The sequence below is a fragment of the Fukomys damarensis genome, unplaced genomic scaffold (genome assembly GCF_012274545.1).
Source record: "Fukomys damarensis isolate Sample0158 unplaced genomic scaffold, DMR_v1.0_HiC HiC_scaffold_37, whole genome shotgun sequence".
NCBI classification, from domain to species: Eukaryota; Metazoa; Chordata; class Mammalia; order Rodentia; family Bathyergidae; genus Fukomys; species Fukomys damarensis.
In genome coordinates this window covers 15,741,212-15,762,697 of record NW_022900949.1, presented here as the reverse complement: position 1 = coordinate 15,762,697, position 21,486 = coordinate 15,741,212, and the positions used below count along the sequence as shown (strand labels likewise).

The following is a 21,486-nucleotide window of genomic DNA, read 5'->3' as shown; positions in this document are numbered from 1 at the left end:
CTCATTATTTGGGCACCTATATTTTCCTCAAAGCAATTACTAGCATATATGAGGTATAAGAATATTTTTAACTGATACATACAAATTGGGCACATTTATGAAGTGCCATGATAATGGATTTTATATAGACAAACGATACAAGATAGAAATACAGATTAGATATACTGTAATGTTCAAATATGTCTTTCTCCTGAAATATTCATCATTTTTATGCTAAAAACATTCAAATGACTTTCTAACTTTTCCTTTTTCATACTTTATTTATCTACTTGGAGATTTCCACTTGAATGTATTGCCAGGACTTTTACCAGCACCCCATACACATTATCTTGATAAGTGCCAGGAATCTTTTAATAACCAGTTTTTATTCCTCAAGAGGTAGAAACATTTTTAATGAAAAGCACAGATTACACTGAATTAAGGAAAAGACAGAGATGAAAATTTTCTAACAGGTGGGACAAGGAATGTTCTAAGGAACAACAGGTATAAAATTAGTCATTTTTGTTGGGCATGGTGGCTCATGCCTGTAATCCCAGCACACAGGATTCTGAGGCAGGAGGATTGCTGTGAGTTTGAGACCACCCTGGGCTACATAGTGAGCTCCAGGTAAGTCTCAACTACATAGGGAGACCCTGTCTCAAAAGAACAAAAAAAAGTCATTTTTTTCATAATAGATACCTACACTGTATGGAACACAAAATAGAACACAAATTTCAGAAATTCTTCTGAGATTTTCAGAGGGCCCAGAACTGCAGCCCTTCATCTTTGGATTTTTCCTGTTCACATATCTGATGGCTGTGGCTGGAAACCTGCTCATCATCCTGGCCACCATCTCTGACTACCACCTGCTCACACCCATGTTCTTCTTCCTCTCCAACTTGTCCTTTGTGGACATCTCTTTCATTTCGACCACTGTGCTCAAGATGCTGGTGAACATCCAGAAACAAACCAAGGTAATAACTTATGAATAATGCATCATCTAGATTCATTTCTTTTCATTTTTTGTAGGATTAGACAACTTCCTCATTGGTGTTATGGCCAATGACTGGTTTGTGGCTGTCACCCCCTGCAATACATAGTCATCATGAGCCACCAGCTTTGTGGATTGCTGGTGCTGGTGTGTTGGGTTACAACTATCCTGAATTCCTTGTTCCATAGCTTTATGGTGGAACACCTTTCTATTTGCACAAAAATGGATACTCCTCATTTTTTCTGTGAACCTAATCAGTTAGTTCACCTTGCCTGTTCTGACACTTTTCTTAATGACATGGTGATGAAATGTGAAGCGTGGCTTCAGGGTGGTGGTGCCCTTGCAGGTATCCTTTACTCTTATTCCAAGATTGTTTCCTCCATGCATGCAATTTCATCAACTCAGGGGAGGTATAAAGCATTTTCCACTTGTGTGTCTCACTTGTCTGTTTTCTCCTTATTTTATTGTACTCTTCTTGGTGTGTACCTTGGTTCTGCTGTTATACAAGCCTCACACACAAGAGCAATAGCTTCATTGATGTACCATGTTGTCACATTGATGTTGAACCCCTACATCTACAGTCTATGGAACAAAGATATCAAGCATGCTCTGAAAAGACTATTTAAAAAGGGATTATTAAACTGTCCACTGTTTGGGGCTAAAAAGGTGCTATTGATCACAAGATTTAATCCCCCCAAAATTACAATATTTGTTCAGATTATAAAAAGAAGTTGTGGGGCCAGGGATTTAGCTCAGCTGTTTGGTGGCCTGCTTTGCAAGCTCAAGGACCCGAGTTCAATCACCGGTACAAAAAAAAAATATATATGTTGTAAATTTTCCTTGTATTTCCTAGAGTTTGAATTTCTTTGATTTGTTTCTGTATTTGTGTAACTCATATTTTCAAGTTGTGTGCTCCCTGTGGCATAGAGAGTGTACTCATTCATCATGCTCTTTGTGTTATTTTCAATTTTTGGATTAGAAATAAGGGAAATTTCTATTTGTCTCTTGGAACAAGGCAGAATTCTTAAGAACAACTTTTTCTCAAATGCTATAGATCATACTGAGTTAATTTTGTTGTGTTGAGCCATGTGTTTAAATACTATGGAAAACATTACACTTAGTGGTGAAGGCTTTTTTTTTTAATAACTTTATACCACAGGATCTTTTGAGACCACGATTTTGCACTAGTGGCTTCATCATTCATTCATTCATAAATGTTTAGTTTACTTGCTTAACTTTTCTTCCTGACAGTGCAGATTAAAGCAGATTAATGTTTTATCATAAATAATTCATTTATCTTTTATAGAAATTCGACTACAGGAAATCAATTCACTTTGAATGAAAGTAAATATTCCTGCTCTGCTGAAAACTTCTAATATCTTATTCTGAGGCTGAGAAGAAAAGAAACCCTTTACTTCCAGATAATTCATAGACCCAAAGACTACTTGCCTACCTCAGTATTTAACAGTGATAAAAAACTTCACTTCCCCCTGATAAGGCTGAGATCATTCACATCTGTAGAGCTATTTTTTCTCCATTTTGTTTGTTTGTTTGTTTGCTTTGCTCTTTAACATAGGCAAAGGTTTCCATTTATATACTGGTATTTCCTGGGCTAGACAAGTAGTTTATTCCAGGGAACAACATTGAAAGTGCATATATAAAACAAAGACTTAGGATTTGGAAAGTGGATTAGAGGTGAAGCATGAGCTACAATGCTAGTATCCTGAATGTGAGGAGTGAATAGAGATGGAGTCACTCAGAATCCATGGGTCACAATGTGGGCAGCATGAAGTGATAGACAAGGACCTTGTCTCTTCTGTTCTTCCCATGCAGAGAGTTCTTGCAACCATCAAGGCTTCACTCATGAAGAACAAAAACATGTCCATTTTATTTTCATCAGGCTCTTTGGAATTTTTTATTCTTATTGGTATATATTTTCAGTACATAATTATTATATGCCACATGGGAAATTGGCATATATCTGTAACACATTTTAATTCTCTTTTGATCCCCTCCCCTTCTCCTTTGTCCCCTCCCTTAAATTCATTGGTCCCTTTGCCTTTTGAAATTTCCATTTGTATACCTCTCCTCTAGTGTTCTTTGAAGTTATGAAGACATTATATAACGGTATTGTTTCCTTACAATGTACAGAAGGTGCCAAGCTGTTTTCTTTTTACTTTAATTAACACATTTTAATTGTATACAGTTATGGTGCAGAATGTAATATTTGGGTGTGTGTACACAATATGTCATAATCCATGCAGAGAAAGTACCAACCATGTCCATCTTCTTAGACATTTATTGTTTTTGTTTTGTAAAAATCACAGTGTTTTCTCAGATATCTTGAAGTATACGTATGTTGCTGTTAACCATAGCCACCCTACAGGGTCATAAAACACTAGACCTTAGTCCACCAATTATATATTTGTACATCATCACCAGCATCTAGTAAAACTTCTCAGCTTCTAGAAGCCACTATTATACCTGATTGCACATATAAGTCAGAATGCAGGATTTGTCTGTGTCTGGTTTATGTCAATTAACATATTTTCCTCTGAGATCACCCACTGCACTGCGCTTCAAAATAGCCAAGCTATTAAATTAATAAAGTATCTATAAGTGAATAAAAGAATACTGAAAATATGATCTACCTACACAATGGAAAATTGATTATCTATTAAAAATAATAAAATCCTCTTCCTTATGGGATGTAGTCACTTGGGACCTTGTCCAGATATTTTATGTGCATGACATGTTACAAAAATTCTAAAATTTTTGGCCAGGCGTGGTGGTGCACACCTGTAATCTCAGCACTTTGGAGGCTGAGGCAGGAGGATCACTGTGAGACTGAGACTAGCCTCAGCTACATAGTGAGTTCCAGGTCAGTCTCAACTACATAGTGATACCCTGTCTCAAAAAACCAAAAAAAAAAAATTCAAAAATTTTTGTGGACACTCTATACCTTATAGAGAACATTTAAGTTGAAGTAATTAGAAAGCCAAACCAAAATAATGACAAAAACAAATTCAGACTTTATTTATTCATACGTGACAAGTCTTGAGTTAAGTAATTGAAGTCTATACCATTCTTAAGGACTTGTTCTGTCATTTCATTTCTCTGTGCCATCTGCCTCAATGTGTATATTTTAACCTCACAGATGCAGAATAACTGCTTCACCAACAGATATTGAATTCATGATCTAGGAGAGAAGACTGGGATTGGCATAAAGGATGGAGTATAAAGGAGAATTCCTCATGGGTCTTTCAAAAATCAAACTTTCAAATGTTGTATCAAACACGCACACACACACAAATGCAATTTGAAAATGTCAGTGAGTTTTCAAAAAGTGAATTGCTACAAGTAGTCACAATTCAGAATTCAGACCAAGAAATAAAAACTCTGCAGCTACTCAAAAACTTGCCTCATGCTCAATTGCAAATACTACTTCTGCTCCTATGGTAACCACACTTTACACAAAAATAGGATAAAAACTTCACTGGCTCTTTGAAGCTGCATACAAATGATATTATACAATATGTATTTTTGTGCCAGCCTCATTCTACTTAATACCATACTAGGAAGTTATTTTGACCATTATGAAGGTACATGTTTTCCATGTAACTCCACATAAAAGACGTCAGCTTATGCCTTTTTGGTCAAAGTGTGAGCTCATGATATAGTTGACAAAAGAATGCCCTTCAGCAATGGTTATGTCCATAAACAATGTTTATGGCTCCACAACCCATAAATATGTTAGTCTACATAGCAAAAAGAAACTTCAGTCAGAGTCAAAATTTAATTTCCCAACAAATTGACCTTAGATAGGGCCATGATATCTCCTTAAATATGCAATAGTAAATTAGATTGAGTGATACAGATTTTCATTCAATCTTATATACACGATTAACCAGTTTTCCCATGATCATTTGTTAAAGAGGCTATCTTTCCTCCAATATGTGTTTTTGTGCCCTTTGGCAAAAATATAGTGACTGAAGGTATGTGGAATTCCGTTTGTACCTTCCATTTGATTACATCAAAATACATTGTCTATTTTTGTGCTATTAACATCCTTTTTTTATTACTTTAACTGGGTAATATAACTTGAAATCCAGAATTGTGATGCTTTCTATGCCTGTTTGTTGGCATCTTCTAATTCCTCATTTTTTCTTTTTAGTTCAGTAAATAATGTTGTTGATATTTTGATATGAATTGCATTAAACTGATGGATCACTTTCAGTAAAATAGCCATTTTAAGAATGTTAACTCAAGAAAAGAAACAAAATAAATGAAAAACATAAATATAAAAAAGAAGTGATAAAAATACTGGAGCATAATCTAGTGGAAATACTTGGAACAATAAGAGTAGGTAAGGGCTTCCTGAATGAAACTCCAGTAGCCCAAGAATCAAAATTAAATGGATAAAGAAACTGTGGTATCCATATGCAATTGTGTACTACTTCGCTAAGAGAATAGATAAGTTGGAGGCACTTTTAGGTAAATTGATGCACCTAACACTGCAGTGTTTTGTGAAATAAATCAGACATTCAAGTTTATTATCACTTTGTCTTGGGTGTATGAGAAATCCAAAGAATTAATAAAGAACAAAGTGGAGGGTAGATATTAGGAAGTAGGAAGACATTTTTCAAATGGGAAGTAAGGTAAGAGATGTAAGGACAATTAAAGTTTTTTACACCAGAGAAACCAGAAATAGGAAGAAAAGGTCTAAAGTTGTAGGGGAAGTGAGATGTGTAGGGAAAAGGAAATAAGGGGAAAGAAAAAAATATGAGAAAATGAAAAAATGGAAATAAAGTGTTTGTAATTAGGGAAAGGAGGACGGGATGAAGGGAGGGCAGGGGTATGGGAAAAAAAATGAAAACCAAGCCCTGTGATGTAAATGTACAAGATTCCAATGATGAATGTTACTGTACTGTATACCTAAAATGTACCAATAAACTCAATGAGCGAAAAAAAAAAGAGAGAGAGAGATGAAGGGAGCAAAGAAGGAAGGAAAGGAAATAAGATTTAAAGGGAAGAAAAGATAAAATGGACGTAGGACTTTTTCAGATGGGGAGAAGAGTTGAAGGGAGTGGATAGGAATGGTAAAAAAGAAGTAAGATACATTATGTACAGGTACAAATTCCTCATGATGAAGGTGATCATTACATATGGCGAACATATAAAAATAATCAAAAAATTTAAAGGTGGAAAAATGTGAAAAAAATGATTAAGTTGCTTTATGTACATGTACAACTCACCCATTATATACTGTAAACATATGCCAATAAAAATGATCAATAAATGAGATTACATCAAAATTTAAAAAATCTACACATTACAGAAAATAATCAACAGGGTGGATAAACAACCTACAAAATGGAAAACTATTTTACCAACTACTTTTCTGAGAGAGTTTTAATATCTATAACATGCAAATATTTCAAAAAAAATAATCTCCAACAAAAACAAATGACCAAATCAAAAAGGAGCAAAGAATCAAGATACTTCTCAAGAGGAAATACAAATGGCCACTAAGTAAATGAAAATATTTATGTTAATATATTTATGTTAATAATTTTTATGACATTAGATAAATGCAAATCAAAATAACTCTAAGATTCTCTTATCCCATTCAGAACACACACACACACACACACACACACACACACACACACACGTCACAATATTGGCAATATGTAGCCAGAAAAGAACACTTGTGCATTGTTGGTGAGAGTATAAATTAGTACAACAACAACTATGAAAAGCAGTGTGGGATTTGTCAAAAACTAAAAACAGAAATTCTGCTTGACCCATGTCTACCTCTCCTGGGTATATTCTTACAAGAGTTAGAGAAATTCTACTACTGATACCTACATACCCCTGTTTATAACAATGCAACTCACAACAGCTAAGACCTAGCAACAGCCTTGGTGCTCATCAATAGATGAATAAATAAAGAAAATGTGGTATATATACACAGTGAATGATACTCAGGCATGAGGAAGAAGGAAATCATGTCACTTCCAGGAAAATGGATAGAACTTGACAGCATAACATGAAGAGAAAGAAGTTAAACATAGCATGGTTTCTTTAATGTAAAAACCTAATACTAAAATAAATGAAAGAGTAAAATAAAGGCAAGAATGGAAAGATAGCTTAGTCACTTCTGCACCAAAAAAATGAACCACATGTTCTATTATTGAAATAGAAATTTTGGTTGGTTGTTAAATATAGTGTATAATAATTAATAATAATATAATGAAATTAGTAAAAATATACTTAGCTGTGCAAATAAAACAGAAGGATCACAAACAATCTAATCAATAAAAGGTATTATAAACTGAAATATTTTAATAAAAGAAATATTTGAAATAAATGATTCTTAGTTATTTGTTGGAAGTAAGCTGAAGTTAAATTATTAACATTAATATCCATAGTAAATTGAATTGGGAGGAAAGAGTTACAATAATATAACTCTCCTACAAGTCATTATAGAATTAATACACTGATCATGAAGTGATGTGAGAAAAAAAGTAGAATCAAGAACATAGACATAAATCTATCCGTAATGTGTATCCTCGACATCATGATAAGCAAAGTCACATACTGATATAAATATTCAAAATGTTTTCTCTCATGCATGAATTTACAGAAAGTCAGTTGGAATGTACAGGTTACTAAAGGACAGGAAGTATGGGAGAAGTGATAATGGTGGGAGTATCAAAGCCCAGAAACAATTAATTCCATTTTTCAATAGAACAATGGTGCGATTCTAATTCATAAGGACCTACTGCACATTTTTTCAATAAATATGAGCAACTTAAACTCTTTAAATAAAAAGCAGTGATATGATGATAGAAACAAAGTATCATCATCCTTTGATCAGCCATTATTATTTGCAGATATTGAAATGTTACACAGTACTTAATAGCTATGTATAATTACTCAATTTTCATTTGAATTATTTAAGGATATGGAAATGTTAATTTCCCTGATTTTGTCATTGTATTCTTTATATACATATTACACTATATTGTACTATAAATAATAAATGTATAATTCATATAACAAAAAATTATCTTTTAAATGTACACACATTTGACCCAGCTATTCCTCTGCTGGGGATCTTCCCAAAAGAGTTAAAAGTGATACTGCAAAACCACTGTGATAAAAACAGCATGGTACTGGCAAAGAAATTGACCTGAGGATCAGTGGAACAGATTGGAAGACACAAAAACAATTCAAGGTGCACTCAGCTACTTCATTTTTGACAAAGAAGCTGACAATCCTCAGTGGAGGAAAGATAGCCTCTTCAATAAATGGTGTTGGAAAAACTGGATCTCAAACTGCAAAAGATTAAAATTAGACCCTTGTCTTTCACCATGCACTAAAATAAAATCCAAGTGGATTAAAAATATAAATATTAAAACAGAAACACTAAACTTACTGGAAGATAAGTTAGGCAGAACTCTGGAAGACATTGGCATAAGGAAAGATTTTATGAACAAATCTTCCATAGCATGGGAACTAGCAGAAAGAATCAACAAGTGGGATCTCATCTTATTAAAAATCTTCTGCACTGCAAAAGAAATCATCAGCAGAACTAAGAGACAACCTACAATGTGGCAAAAAATTTTGGCCAGCTGCTCCTCAGACAATAGACTATTATCTAGAATATATAAAGAACTCAAAAAAATCAGCCCCCCCCAAATACAAAGATCCAATTCAAAAATGGGCCTCTGAAATGAACAGACACTTCTTGGACAAAGAAGTAAAAGTAACAAGTAAATATATGAAAAAAGGTTCCACATCAATGGTCATTCGAGAGATGCAGATGAAAACACTGAGATTCCACCTCACCCCACAAAGAATGGCTGCTATCAAGAAATCACACAATAACAAATGTTGGTGGTGTTGTGGGGAGAAAGGAACCCTTCTTGGGAGTGCAGACTGGTGCAACCACTATGGAAATCAATATAGAGATACCTCAATTGTTGGAAAAAGAGGTTCTATTTGATCCAGCCATCCCTCTGCTGGGTATCTTTCCAAAAGAACTAAAAGAATCATATCTCAGTGATGTATGCACGCCCATGTTTATAGTGGCACAGTTTGTAATAGCTAAAACTTGGAAACAACCCATTTGCCCATCAGTTGGAAACTGGATAAAGAAGATGTGATGTTTTCTATAAAATGGAATATTACTCAGCCATAAAGAATGAGGAATTAGATTCATTCATTGGAAAAGCAATACATATTGAGGATATACTCCTAAGTGAAATAAATAAGTCACACATGTGTAAATACCGAATAGTTTTCTCTGGTGTGAATAAACTGTAATTGTACATAAGATCCTAATGAGATAACTGATATTGTGAAATGGAAAGAAAGGGTCTAAATGTATAGGGAAGGTGGGATGGGTAGGGGAAAGGTAATAAGGGAAAAGAAAAAATGTGAAAAAATGAAAAATGGAAATAAAGTGGTTGTAAATGGGGAGGGGAGGATGGGTGTAGGGAGGGCAGGGACAAGGGGAGAAAATGAGAACCAAGAGCTGTCATGTAGAGGTGCAAGATCCTAACAATGAGTGTAACTCTACTGTATCCCTAAAATGTATGAATAAAGTCAATTAAAAAAAAAGAGTTAAAAGTGATATATTCTCACCCATGTTTATAGAAGCACCTTTTGTATTACCTAAATCGTGGAAACAGCCCAATTGCCAATCAATTGGAGACTGGATAAAGAAATTTTTTTTAATAATTCAATGGAATTCTACTCAAACAAAGAATGAGAGATTTATAGCTAAGTAGATGCACACTGAGGCCATTTAAATGAAATTAATAAGTTGCACATGTGTAAATATCGAATAGTTTTTTGGTGAAAAAAAGTAAAAGTGCAAATAAGGATTAAATTGTATAGTTTATATTGTTTAATAATAGGAAGAAAATTCTAAAAGAGTAGAGTAACTGGGAGGGGTAGAGGAAAAGTAAAAGGGGAAAAGAAAAACTATGTGAAAAGGAAATACATGGAAACAATGTTGTAGTGAGCAGGAAAGAGTGGAGGGGCAGAGCAGAGTGCTGGGGAATGGGGAAAAATAACCTGCTAAGTCATGTGTAGTTACAAGATCCCAGTGAAGAATGATTATATTGTATACCTAATATGTACCAATAAATTTAATAAAGATTAAAAAATAAATAAATGTACATATGAAATAATTTCTAATAAAAACAAATAAAAAGCTAGGGAGAATCATATAATAAATTGTGAATTAAGGAGATCTGCCTCACTATAATAACATTTTACTAGCTATACATATGCTGTAACATCATATTGTAAACCTTAAATATATTGAGTGACTATTTCCTTAACATAAATTTTAAACAAATATAGTAAAATAGACATACAAATTATTTCAAGCCAATCAGAACAATAAAACATTTAAGAAGACTGATAAAATATATGAACCATTAATTTAGAAAAATAAATACAATTTACTCATGTATGTGAAAATTTCATAGGCATACAAAAAAAAACAATTAAAATTGTAAGAGAAACTTAATAAATCTTACTTTGGCATATTCTTTTCTAAGTGTGCAGTAATCAGACACAGAACATTTCTTTCTTGAAGAAATCAGGAACAGATGTTTATATCACAAAGTTTCTACTTCTTTGGAGCTTTACCTATTATTATCACAAGCTTCCATAGAGGCAACCTAACATCAAGCCCATGGAAATGATGTAATTTGTACAGCTGTGGGTTTGAGCATCTTCAGTGTATCTGTGACCTCACAGTATTTACCTGGGTACCATCAGTTCTTATTTCCTTATTCCCCTTATTCCCTTATTCCCCTGTATACATAATATATACTATCTGATTCAAAAATACTGGCTAATAAAAAGTGTAATTGTTTAGATTTAAAGTATTATTTATTAACATGGAATAATTGCATGTATTAATGGGGTTCAGTATGATATTTCAACACATACATACAGAATTTACTAACAAGATCAGGGTGGTAATCATTCTTCCCCTTCGCATTGTTTTATTTTGTATTAATTGAAATCCTAATTGTCAGGTATTCATAAAATGTATAACAAGATTTGGGATCTGTAACCTTCCCCACCACTGTGCTGAGAAGAACCATAACTCACTCCTCTGTCTGTGTTTTGATATCTGTTTCACACTGTTGCCTCTTCCATCCTTCACAGCATGCAGGAATCCCTATTTCAAATTTGCATAGACCTTTGTGTTAACTTTGACAAAGAAGACAAAACATGTAGTAACTGATTTTCTTTTTCTGGCTTATTTCCTGTGATATAATGTCCTGGAATATCTGTGTCTACAAATAACATAATTATATTGTTTCCTGTCACTGAATAATATTCCATTGTGTGCAGACACCACATTTTCATTTTCCATTTCTTTTGGCAAAGCAGAACAGCTCCTTTCTATAGCCAAGTGTTACAACTTTCGGACATAGACAAGTGTTACAATTCAGTGTTACACCGCAGTTCCAAAGCTCTGAGCCACAACTGAGTTTTGTAGCTCAGTGTCACAGCTCTCATGATTGGCAAACTTCAGAATCCATGGTCACTCAAAGAGGTGGAGAAAAACCTTTAATTATCCCAGCAGACTCGGGAGAATTCACACTCTTAAGTCTGAGCACTTGGCTAGAAAAAGGAGCCTCCTTACATAGGAATCTATTGGGTAGGTGAGAATGCTCCCAGAAGCAAGGGGTGGACTTACTGAATATTTCTGAAAGGCATACGGGTTGAGTATGCTCACAGAATCAAGAGAGCAGAGTTACAGTGTGTTTCTGAGAGGGGTAGAGCTAATATAACATTCCTGAGAGGTCATGAAGTTCTCAAAGTTACAAAACATGTTGATACATTGGGCTGGAGTTTGCCAGCAGCACAAACTGTTACATTTCTGGAAAAAAACATTGTGTTAAAAAAAAATCATGAAGCCAAGGCAAGGCCTATCTCATTGCCTAGTCTTGCTCCATCTTACTCACTCATGATGAGAATCTGGGTTAATTCCATCTATTTAATGTGCTGAATAGTACTGCAACATGTGAGAGTACAGGCATATTCTTTGTTATGCTGATTTTATTTATTTAAAATTGTTGTTATTAAAATCAAAGTCTCTCCTGAAATTGATGCATCTGTATTTTTCTTGTTCAGATTTCTATGCTCCACTAACTCTGTCTAATACATACTCCATCCAAAACAAATTCACTAAATATAAACTGTACTGGATACAGCCTTTCCAAAACCTCGAGAGTAAGATACAGCTAGGAATTATGAGAAAACCATATTGTGTATGTGTTAGGAAATTGATCATGTTAAATTATGTTGTGATGCCACAATCACAGGCTGCATTTTTCTGGTATTTCTTGGCTCCTAAAATGACCTCATGCACTTATCTCTGGTTTCCCTCCCCCGCAAGGCCACAGTGGTCCAGAGTAGTTGAAACCTGCTTCTGCAGCGCTGGGCCCATAAAAACCAATCTGGCCTGTGATAAGTTAAAAGTAGCTCACTCCTCTTTAATATTAAATAGCCTAGCCCAAAACTGATAAAAGTACCTTCTTTCTTTGTTCTCTTCTCTTCCTCTCATCTTTTTCATCCTCCTCCTCTCTCTCTCTGCTCTCTCTGCTCTCTCTCTCTACTCCTACCTCTTGAATAAAATCTCCAGTCAGACCTCTCAGTGTGTGTGTGGCCTAGTTGTTGAGCATCACTATTCCCTTTCATTGGTGTCAGAAGCGGGTCTGGGATTTCTAGGCCATTAGGTTAAAATACCTAGGGACCCAAAACCCAAATACCAAGATACTCCAACTCAGCCCCCACCTGACGTGCGCGACCACCTTCATTGGTGCCATTCTAGCAGCCAACACTGATCCACCTATCTTCAGGCCTACACTGGATATTGGGTAAGTTCTCCCTTCTGAGACATCTTTCAGGTAACAGGAGATCCCAGAGTCCCAGACTGCCCAGGAGAACCACTTCCAGGACAAAGCCGGGGCCCAGGCTCTCTGTCCCTCAGTTTGGCAAACCAGGTTTGCTGTGTTGAGTCCGGGACTTAACTGAGCTAAGTCCAGGACATAGCTCCCCATAAACTCCTATCTTGTGTGAGGGATGCCTTCACAAGAGACTGAGTTTCATTTCTATACCAGGTCTAGAAAAAGAAGGGGTCCTATCAGAACTCTAAGAGACATCTGGACTTCTGATAACCTCCTGTCCTGGTGATCATGGGCTCTGGCTTTTCCATACCCCTAGACTCTCCTTTGGGATGCTTACTCAGGAATTTGGAGTGCCTTGACCTAAATCCCAAGAGGCTAATTTGTTGATCCATTCAAATTTGGCCCTGATATCAATTAGACAATCAAAATGTCTGGCTGCCTAACAGATCCCTTGAACCAGGTCTAATTTGAGACCTGTTTAACTTTTGTGAGCATCAAGGAAAGTGGTCAGAGATTCCATATGTCCATATGTCCAGCATTTTTCTTATCTTAGCAACCAGCCCTCTCTTTGTTCCACTGCCCAGAGACTATTGCCTCCTCCCACACTTCTGCTAGCCCACAGTCCCTCAGCCACCAACCCCCTCCCTCTTAATTCCTCAGACCAGCTGGACCTCGCCAATGACAGTCCCCCATACCTGGCACAAAGAAACCAACCCACTCCTCCCTCTACCCCATCTGACTCCTCCTCTCCTCCTAGATCTCCTACTCCTCCCATTTCCTCAGCACCTCCTACAGCTCTGCCCCATGCTCCAACCACACCTCTCATCCATTGCAAGTCTCATATGAGCCACACAATGGCACCCTTGCTCAAAGTAGCAGGAGCTGAGGCTATCATCCATGTTCATACTCCCTTTCCCATGACTGAACTGGCCCTCATCCAAGCCAGACTTGGTTCTTTCACTTCTGACCCAACAACCTTTGTAAAATTATTTTAACTCTTGACACAGTCTAATCAATTAACTCATCATGATCTTGTTGTTGTTCTCACCAATGCTTTAATTGCTGAAGAAGGCAAAATAGTGCTGGATCAGGCCCATGCCTATGCAGAACAGGAGCATTTGACAAATAAGCACCATCCAGGAAGTACTTTTGTGGTCCTTGAACAAGACCCAGGATGGGACTACCACATTGAGGTGGGGATTGAAGCTCAGGACAGGTATATTAATTGTCTCCTTCATGGGCTCCACAGATCCAACATGAAGTCTGTAAATTATGAGAAGCTGAATGAGATTATACAAGATAAAAATGAAAATCCCCTTGCCTTCCTACAAAGGCTGACTGATGGCCTCTGCCAACATACCAGACTTGACCCTGAGTCTGTTGATGGCCAGAGATTAATTATGATGTATCTCTTTTATCACAGCTACCCTGACATTAGACTCAAACTAATAAAGCTTGAGAGGGGACCTTTGAATCCCCCTGCAGAAGTTCTGGCCACAGCATTCAAAGTCTATCATGGCCGTGATGATCTCAAGTTCAGCAAAAAGTGCCAGTTATTGGCACAAACCTTCAATCCTGCCAAGCTGCAATTCCCTCAAGGAAAAGGACAATTCAGGGGGTCCCCTCAACCACTGGGACCCTGTTACCTGTACAGTCAAGAGGGTCACTAGGCTAGAGAGTGCCCAAATCCCAGAGTGCCTACAAAGCCTTGCCCTATGTGCCAACAGAGGGGACCATTGGGGTATAGACTGCCCTCTGGCATCCACCCGCTATCAAGCCTACAGCCCTGCCACTCTCTAGAACGATGACATGATAGGTCTAGCAGCAGCTGAAGGGCTATGAAGAGGCCCTGCACAACTGGCTGAATGCAGATCACCACCCAGGAGGCCAGGGTGACCTTAATTGTGGCAGGTGGGACTATTGTTTTCCTATTTGTGGGAGCCCACCGTGGCTCTCTGGCATTTGACATTTGAAAGGAAACTTCTTCCTGTACAATGAAGGCCTTGATACAAGCTATGTAACATTTGTTACCTTTCAAGGACTCTGTTTGTTAAGCTTATTTGTTCTTTGACCCTAGGATGGGAGGAACTCAAAGAGATAGCCAAAGATTTGGTGGTATCTGTAGAAATCAGGAATTCCTGTTTTTGCATAAGAAATGATGGAGATGATTGCTTGATGCTTCCTGTTAATGTGCCTTTAAGGAAAGCTGTTTCTGTAGAAATAAACCAGACTTCTCTTGGTCTCCACTCAGGTGTGAGTATTCTTTCCTTTCTCAATCCTTACTCCCCAACTCAGGTACGTTCGTGTTGTGATGGCTGGGCTGCCACACTATTAGACACTGGTGCCAGCTTTTCTGCATTGAGAGACTATTGGGGACCTACCTCCCTGTCTCAGATCTCTATTGTTGGGGTAGAAGGTAAAAAACAACACTCTTCACAGACTCCCCTACTGTCATGCACAATTGGAGACTTCATTTCTTCATTCATTCCTAGTCCTCCATCCTGTCCCATTCCCTTATTGGGTTGTAACATTTTATCCCAAATTGGGCATCCATTCACCTTTCTATGCCGAGCCTTTCCAACACTCCAATGTCTTCCTTTTGTCTTCTGTTATCCCAAGCTATTGAACCTACAGTCCCCAACTAACTGCTTGGCATATCTGCTGTTTTTCACTTGGTAAACTTGCCTCTCAGAAAATGTGCTTACCCTTTGGAAGAGTTCCAATTGTCTCCCCCTTTGCTGTGCTTAAAACACTTCTTGTATATTGCACATTCTTAAATTGCAATAATAGGGTTAACTTGCTCTTTTCTAAAAGCTCAAGATTGATACTGTTCTGTTGGCAACCAGTCAAATTTTAAGATGTAACAATCTGAGAACAGAAAAAGGACACATTAAGATGAAGTTTGTTATGGAAGGTTAATAGTAAATGAGACAGAACAATATTAGGAAAGCTATAAATAAGAGTTATACTTTTGACATGAAAGTTTTTTTTTTTATGTTTATCTTGTTAGAAAGAGATAACAAGACCAGAAAGCCTAAGTATGTAGAGAAGGTTTATAAAAATGATTTAATAGGAAAATATGTGTGTTTGCTTTTGTTTCAAGTTTGTTATAAAAAGTTTACATTTACAGTCATAAAGAGCCTTCATTCCTTTTAATCCTAATTCCACAGGAGATCTCTGTTAATTTTGAACTGCAAATGGTTTGATTAGTTGCAAATAAAATATTTAATAATTCAATTGGCCAAAACCATCTGAGTACATTCTAGTTTAAATTGTTCTACATATTTGTCTGTCTAAATGTTATCAAAATGATACCAAATACAAGTAGATTGTTGATTTCTACATCTTGGTTTTATAGATTAAATAAAAATTTCAAGAAAATGAAATATAAACTTTTTAAGTTTGGGTACACTGCTGTTGGTAAATAAAGAAGCAGCTACTCAGAAATTTTATTCTGAACTTAGTTCACTAATGGGAGCCTAAATAATTTTTATGGCCTTATAGAAAGATATGTGTTGTTAAATATGTTATTATAACATGTTTATGATGGTTATCTTCAAAATATAATATTTTCTGTATAAAGAAATTCATATTGTTTATGACAATAACCTTTTGATCCAGATATTTTCCCTTCTCTTCTGCTCCACCTACTTATGGTTACAGATACATTTGTAGGCCCATACACTTTCATTAGATTGTACTGTATCAAAAGGTAATAACTTAAATAAGTTTCCTGGGTTTTTGTTTATCAGTATGTTTGGTTCCTGATTACAAATTTTTCTGTTAATATTCTACAAAAAATTAACTACTTAAACAACCATGATTGATAAAATAATACCCCTCTAACTATATTTTAAATTCCAGGATAATTGCTATCTAGATAATTATGATAGTTAAATTCCTACTGTACTACTGATGTCACTGATCTTCTCTTCTGGGTGTTCAACCACCAAGGTACAGCAAGCGACACTAAAAGGTAACTGGGCTAAGGATATCACCAATATTTTGGCTCTGGCCCTCAAAGGTCATCAAAGATCCAAGGTATGAAGGGGCCTTTTCTACAAATTCCTATATCTATGGTCAGTCACCCAAACTCCTGAACAGGGAGATTGCTGGACACCAGAGGAAAAATGCAATGTGTGCTAAAGGAGGGTCACCAAAAAAATCTTCCCACTTTTACTAATTGCACCATGGTCAAGCAAGGCCAGGACCCATCCAAACAGCTGACACTGGGAGCTGAGAAGCTGTATACATGGTTCCAAAATAATACCTTAAGAAATTTAACTGACCTTGACAGATAACAATAGGATCATACTGATTAACACAGGTCTCACTCTAATTTGGTCTTAAACACTCAACAGAAAAGAATAACCAAAACAGGCAATCAATAAATAGGCACTAATGATAGGCTTCTGAGGCCAATTCACCTCCCAAATATTCCTCTTGATTAAGACATCCACCCCCAGTAAAGGTTATAAATGTGTTAGTATGGGTCTATACTTTTCCTAGAGGGCCTGAAGCCTTCCCTATAAAAACAGAGGGTTTCAGAGACGTACAAGATTTTATTAAAAATTCCTAGGTTTGGTCTACTTCTCTCTATAGACAGTGACAATGGACCAACATCTGTAACAGAGGTTATGCAAGATCTAGCTAAACTGTTATGCTGCTTATTGAACTCAGAGGTCTTGTAAGGTTTTAAAAAATGATAAATTATATCATTAAGATAAATATTGTCAAATAACACCAGGTTATGAGTTGTTTGGCTCCCTTTGGCCTTCTTTAAAATGAGATATACCAAGTAATACTGGGTTCTCCCCATATGAGGTCTTGTTTGGAAGGCCACCTTATATCTTGAGAGACTATATGTATATGAAAAGGGCCATATATAAGGCACTTCTGGTTACTCCCACAGCTGTCAAGGTAATTAAAGTTCAACTACCACTACTCTAAAGTAAAACAGGTCTATCCAGAGAACTTCATGGACTTTGACTCCAGGAGACAATACACTCAAAGCCCTGCTCTGAATTTAAGTCCTTTCCAGGATAGTTCCATTACTTTCCTGTTAAGCCATAGCTTCATGCTTTTCTCCCAGTCATATCCACAGGACGTTTTCTATGCTACTCCATGGGATCTCTGAAGGTCAAACTTACTCGGATTCCAAAAGACCTGGTTGCCCAGGATCCTTCACCATCATCCAGTCCTGAGTCAGATAAGCCAACATAACTGTTTATCCCCTCATCCTCTCATGCGGTATTGTGACACATTTCACACTACAGCACCCACTGATATCCTAAGTCTTCTTACATTAGTACTCCTGGGACTTGTCCTTGGGATAGGATTGGCCACAGTATCTCCTCCCAATTATAATTTTACTTCCAGGTGTTTACTATCATTGACCTATTACCTCATAATCTCATTCTTTGCCACTCTTAATTACTGGAGACATTAATGGTTCATCTCCTGCTCCTGTTTTCTCTCCTAAACCTTAACCAAACCGATAGCCCCTGGTATATACCTTGACTCACTCCCAATCTAACTCAGCCCTCCTTCAGAACCAGATAGGATCTCCTGAAATCATATTCCGGGCCACCTTATGCCAGTTCTTTGACCAAATAATCAAATTCCTGCCACTCTTCAGAATGGCCCAGAGCTGATTTCTGCTGCCCTTTCCATATCTACCTATGCAGTCGTGCCCTATGTTCTCATTTTATTCAATTCCAGGTCAGTTGTCTCTCCACTCAAATCTCATGACAGATGGCTCACCAGCTGATACTTCAACCAGAGACCTCAGTGAAACCACTGTGTTTACATGATAGCCAATGGACTAACCATAGCTCAGATCTCAGCTCAGTTTAAACATTTTATAAATAATCTTTGGATTAATATTTTCTGGTTTGCTCCCCACCCTTGTTCTATTACCTACATAGCCAAATGGGTCACTAACACATGGCTCCAAAAATCTTTATCAGACTTCACCCTGATTGAAGTCACAATCTTTACCATTTTACTCTACAGCAGTGGGTTCTCTGACCCACCAACCCAGTCCACAGACTCATACAAATTATCTTCTACCTCTCTCTCCTCCCTCATTAATTGATTTGTGTGCTTGGACTTTTCTCAGGAAGCCCTACCAACAATTCCAGTAAAAAATGCTACTGCTGTCAACAATTCCATGTTCATAAAGGACAAGGTAGCTGGCCAGGCCCCACACCTGCCCCTAGGTCGACTCGTCACCCCAGACTCAGCAGGAAGTAGTTACAGAAGACAGATACGTCACCCCTTCCCCTGGCTTGTGGTTTGCACTTGCCACCATTTCTCATCTAAAACCAAAGAGGGGGAAATGTTAGGGAATTAATCATATTAAACTATGCTGTGACACCACCATCACAGCTGCATTTTCCTGGTACTTCTTGGCTCCTAAAATGGCCTCATGAACTTATCTCTGGTTTCCCTCCCCGCAAGGCCTCAGTGGTCTGGAGAAATTGAAACATGCTTCTGCAGGGCTGGACCCATAAAAACCAACCTGGACTGTGATAGGTTAAAAGTAGCTCACTCCTTATTAATATTCAATATACTAGCCCAAAACTGATAAAATGACCTTCCTTTCTTTGTTCTCTTCTTCTCTTCCTCTCTTCTTCATCCTCTCTCTTTCTGCTCTCTCTGCTCTCTCTCTGCTCTCTCTCTATCTCTCTCTCTCTCTCTCCTCCCACCCCTTGAATAAAATCTCCAGTCAGACCTCTCAGTGTGTGTGTGGCCTAGTTGTTGAGCGTCACTATTCCTTTTCAGTATGAGGAAACATAAATCAGTAAATTGGATATAAGCAAAAGAAAAATGAATCAAATGAAAAAGTAAAGAGATGTCTAGTTGATTACATTTAAATCACCTCAGTATAAAGCACTATAAATGAATCCCCAAGACAATATTTCAAATCAAGTGACATGTAGCAGCATTTCAGAGTATGCTATAAAATACATAATATTTGATTCTTTTAAAAGGTAGTAACATCATTACTACAGATACTAACACTGATAACATGGAAATGAAATGAGTAGAATTAAGGGCTCCCCACACACCAATATGCACTAAAATACTATTATAATAACTAAGACACAGATCAGTCTAGGTGCCCATCACTGGATGAATTGAAAACAGAAATGGGGAATATATACAATAGGGAATACTATTCAACTCAAAGAAAACTGGAATCCTGCCATTTGTTTCCACATGTGTCTGGATGTTCACTGGCATCTTGGGCACAGTGGTGAGGTGAAACTGATATCCACAAACTGCAGGTTGGAGAGGAGAAAGTACATGAGCATGTACACATGGAAGTCTGAGATTGTAGCTAGGATGATGAATGGGTTCCCAAGCAGAATGACAAGATACACAAATAAGAACAGCCTGAAGAGGAAAAGGTGTCAGAGCATGTGCAATACACTATTGGGTTTAATTCACAGATGTATGGGATTTCTAAATCACCACAACATTAGTAAGCTGAATAACAGGGCACACAGCACACCAACACTAGCAATGCACAGACATGAGAGTTTGTGATGACTATGTAATTCAGGGGGTGACACATAGCCCTATGGTGGTCATAGGCCATGTGGTCAGCAGAAAGATGTCCAACCCTACAAAGATTATGGAAAAATGCATTTGGGTGATGCATCTTTCATATGTTCTGACTTTGCTCTGTGTGTGGATGCTCACTATCATCTTGTACACAGTGGTGTAGGTGAAACTGATGTCCATGAAGGACAGATTGGAGAGGAGGAAGGACATGGGTGCATGCATACATGGGGGTCTCCTGTGATTGTGGCTGGGATGCTGAGTGGGTTTCCAAAGACAATGACCAGGTACATAAATAAGATGAACCCACACAGGAAACGTTGTAATCTGGAGTTCCCTGAAATTCCAAAAGGAGGAAATTCTGAAATTCCTGTGAGAAATTCCTTTGACACCAGTGGTTGATGTAACTAAGAAAAATAGAAAAGGATATGTCACAATTATGTAATATTAACCCAGCAGAAATGTTATGCATTATGGTCAAAATGCTAATTTCTATGTTGTGGGTATGAATCTTCTCCCCTTCCCACCTTGAATTAGAATATCTCTTCCACTATCAGTTGGCCCACAAGACATCATGAATTCAAAAATTTCAATTCCTTTGTTTTGTTTGAGGGATATAATTTAGTGATGATAATGTTCCCTGCACGACATAGGCAATGATTGATTAGTGCTTAATAATAAAGTGTTCTCAATATCTAATTAGGGAAAACTAGTACAAGCAAATGAAAGCAAATCGAAGTAGCTTTGAAAGTAATTGTGTTGCATTCCAAACAGTGACAGGTGTTTTGAAAGAAAAAAAAGGGCACAGGTAAAGGATAAGATAGAATGTGGTATATTTTATTAGATGTTCAGGAAAAATCAGCAAAGTGATGAAACTTAAAAACTGATCTCCAGGAAACAGTCATTATTTTTATGCTTTGGATCAAACTTGGGACTTGCTGCATATGAGGCATTTGCAGTACCACTGGTTTAAATCTCCAGCCCACTGAGCCAAGT

General features: G+C 37.0%; 1 protein-coding gene across 1 annotated transcript; it reads left to right on the top strand.

Moving 5' to 3' along the window:
- Nucleotides 1–701: 701 nt before the first annotated feature.
- Nucleotides 702–14,591, top strand: LOC117284479 (olfactory receptor 7A10-like). The gene is given in 3 exon segments (XM_033759655.1): nucleotides 702–1,053; nucleotides 1,056–1,636; nucleotides 13,929–14,591. Coding segments are annotated over 3 exon segments (1,506 nt in total). The 5' UTR covers nucleotides 702–791.
- The last annotated feature ends 6,895 nt before the right edge of the window (nucleotides 14,592–21,486 follow it).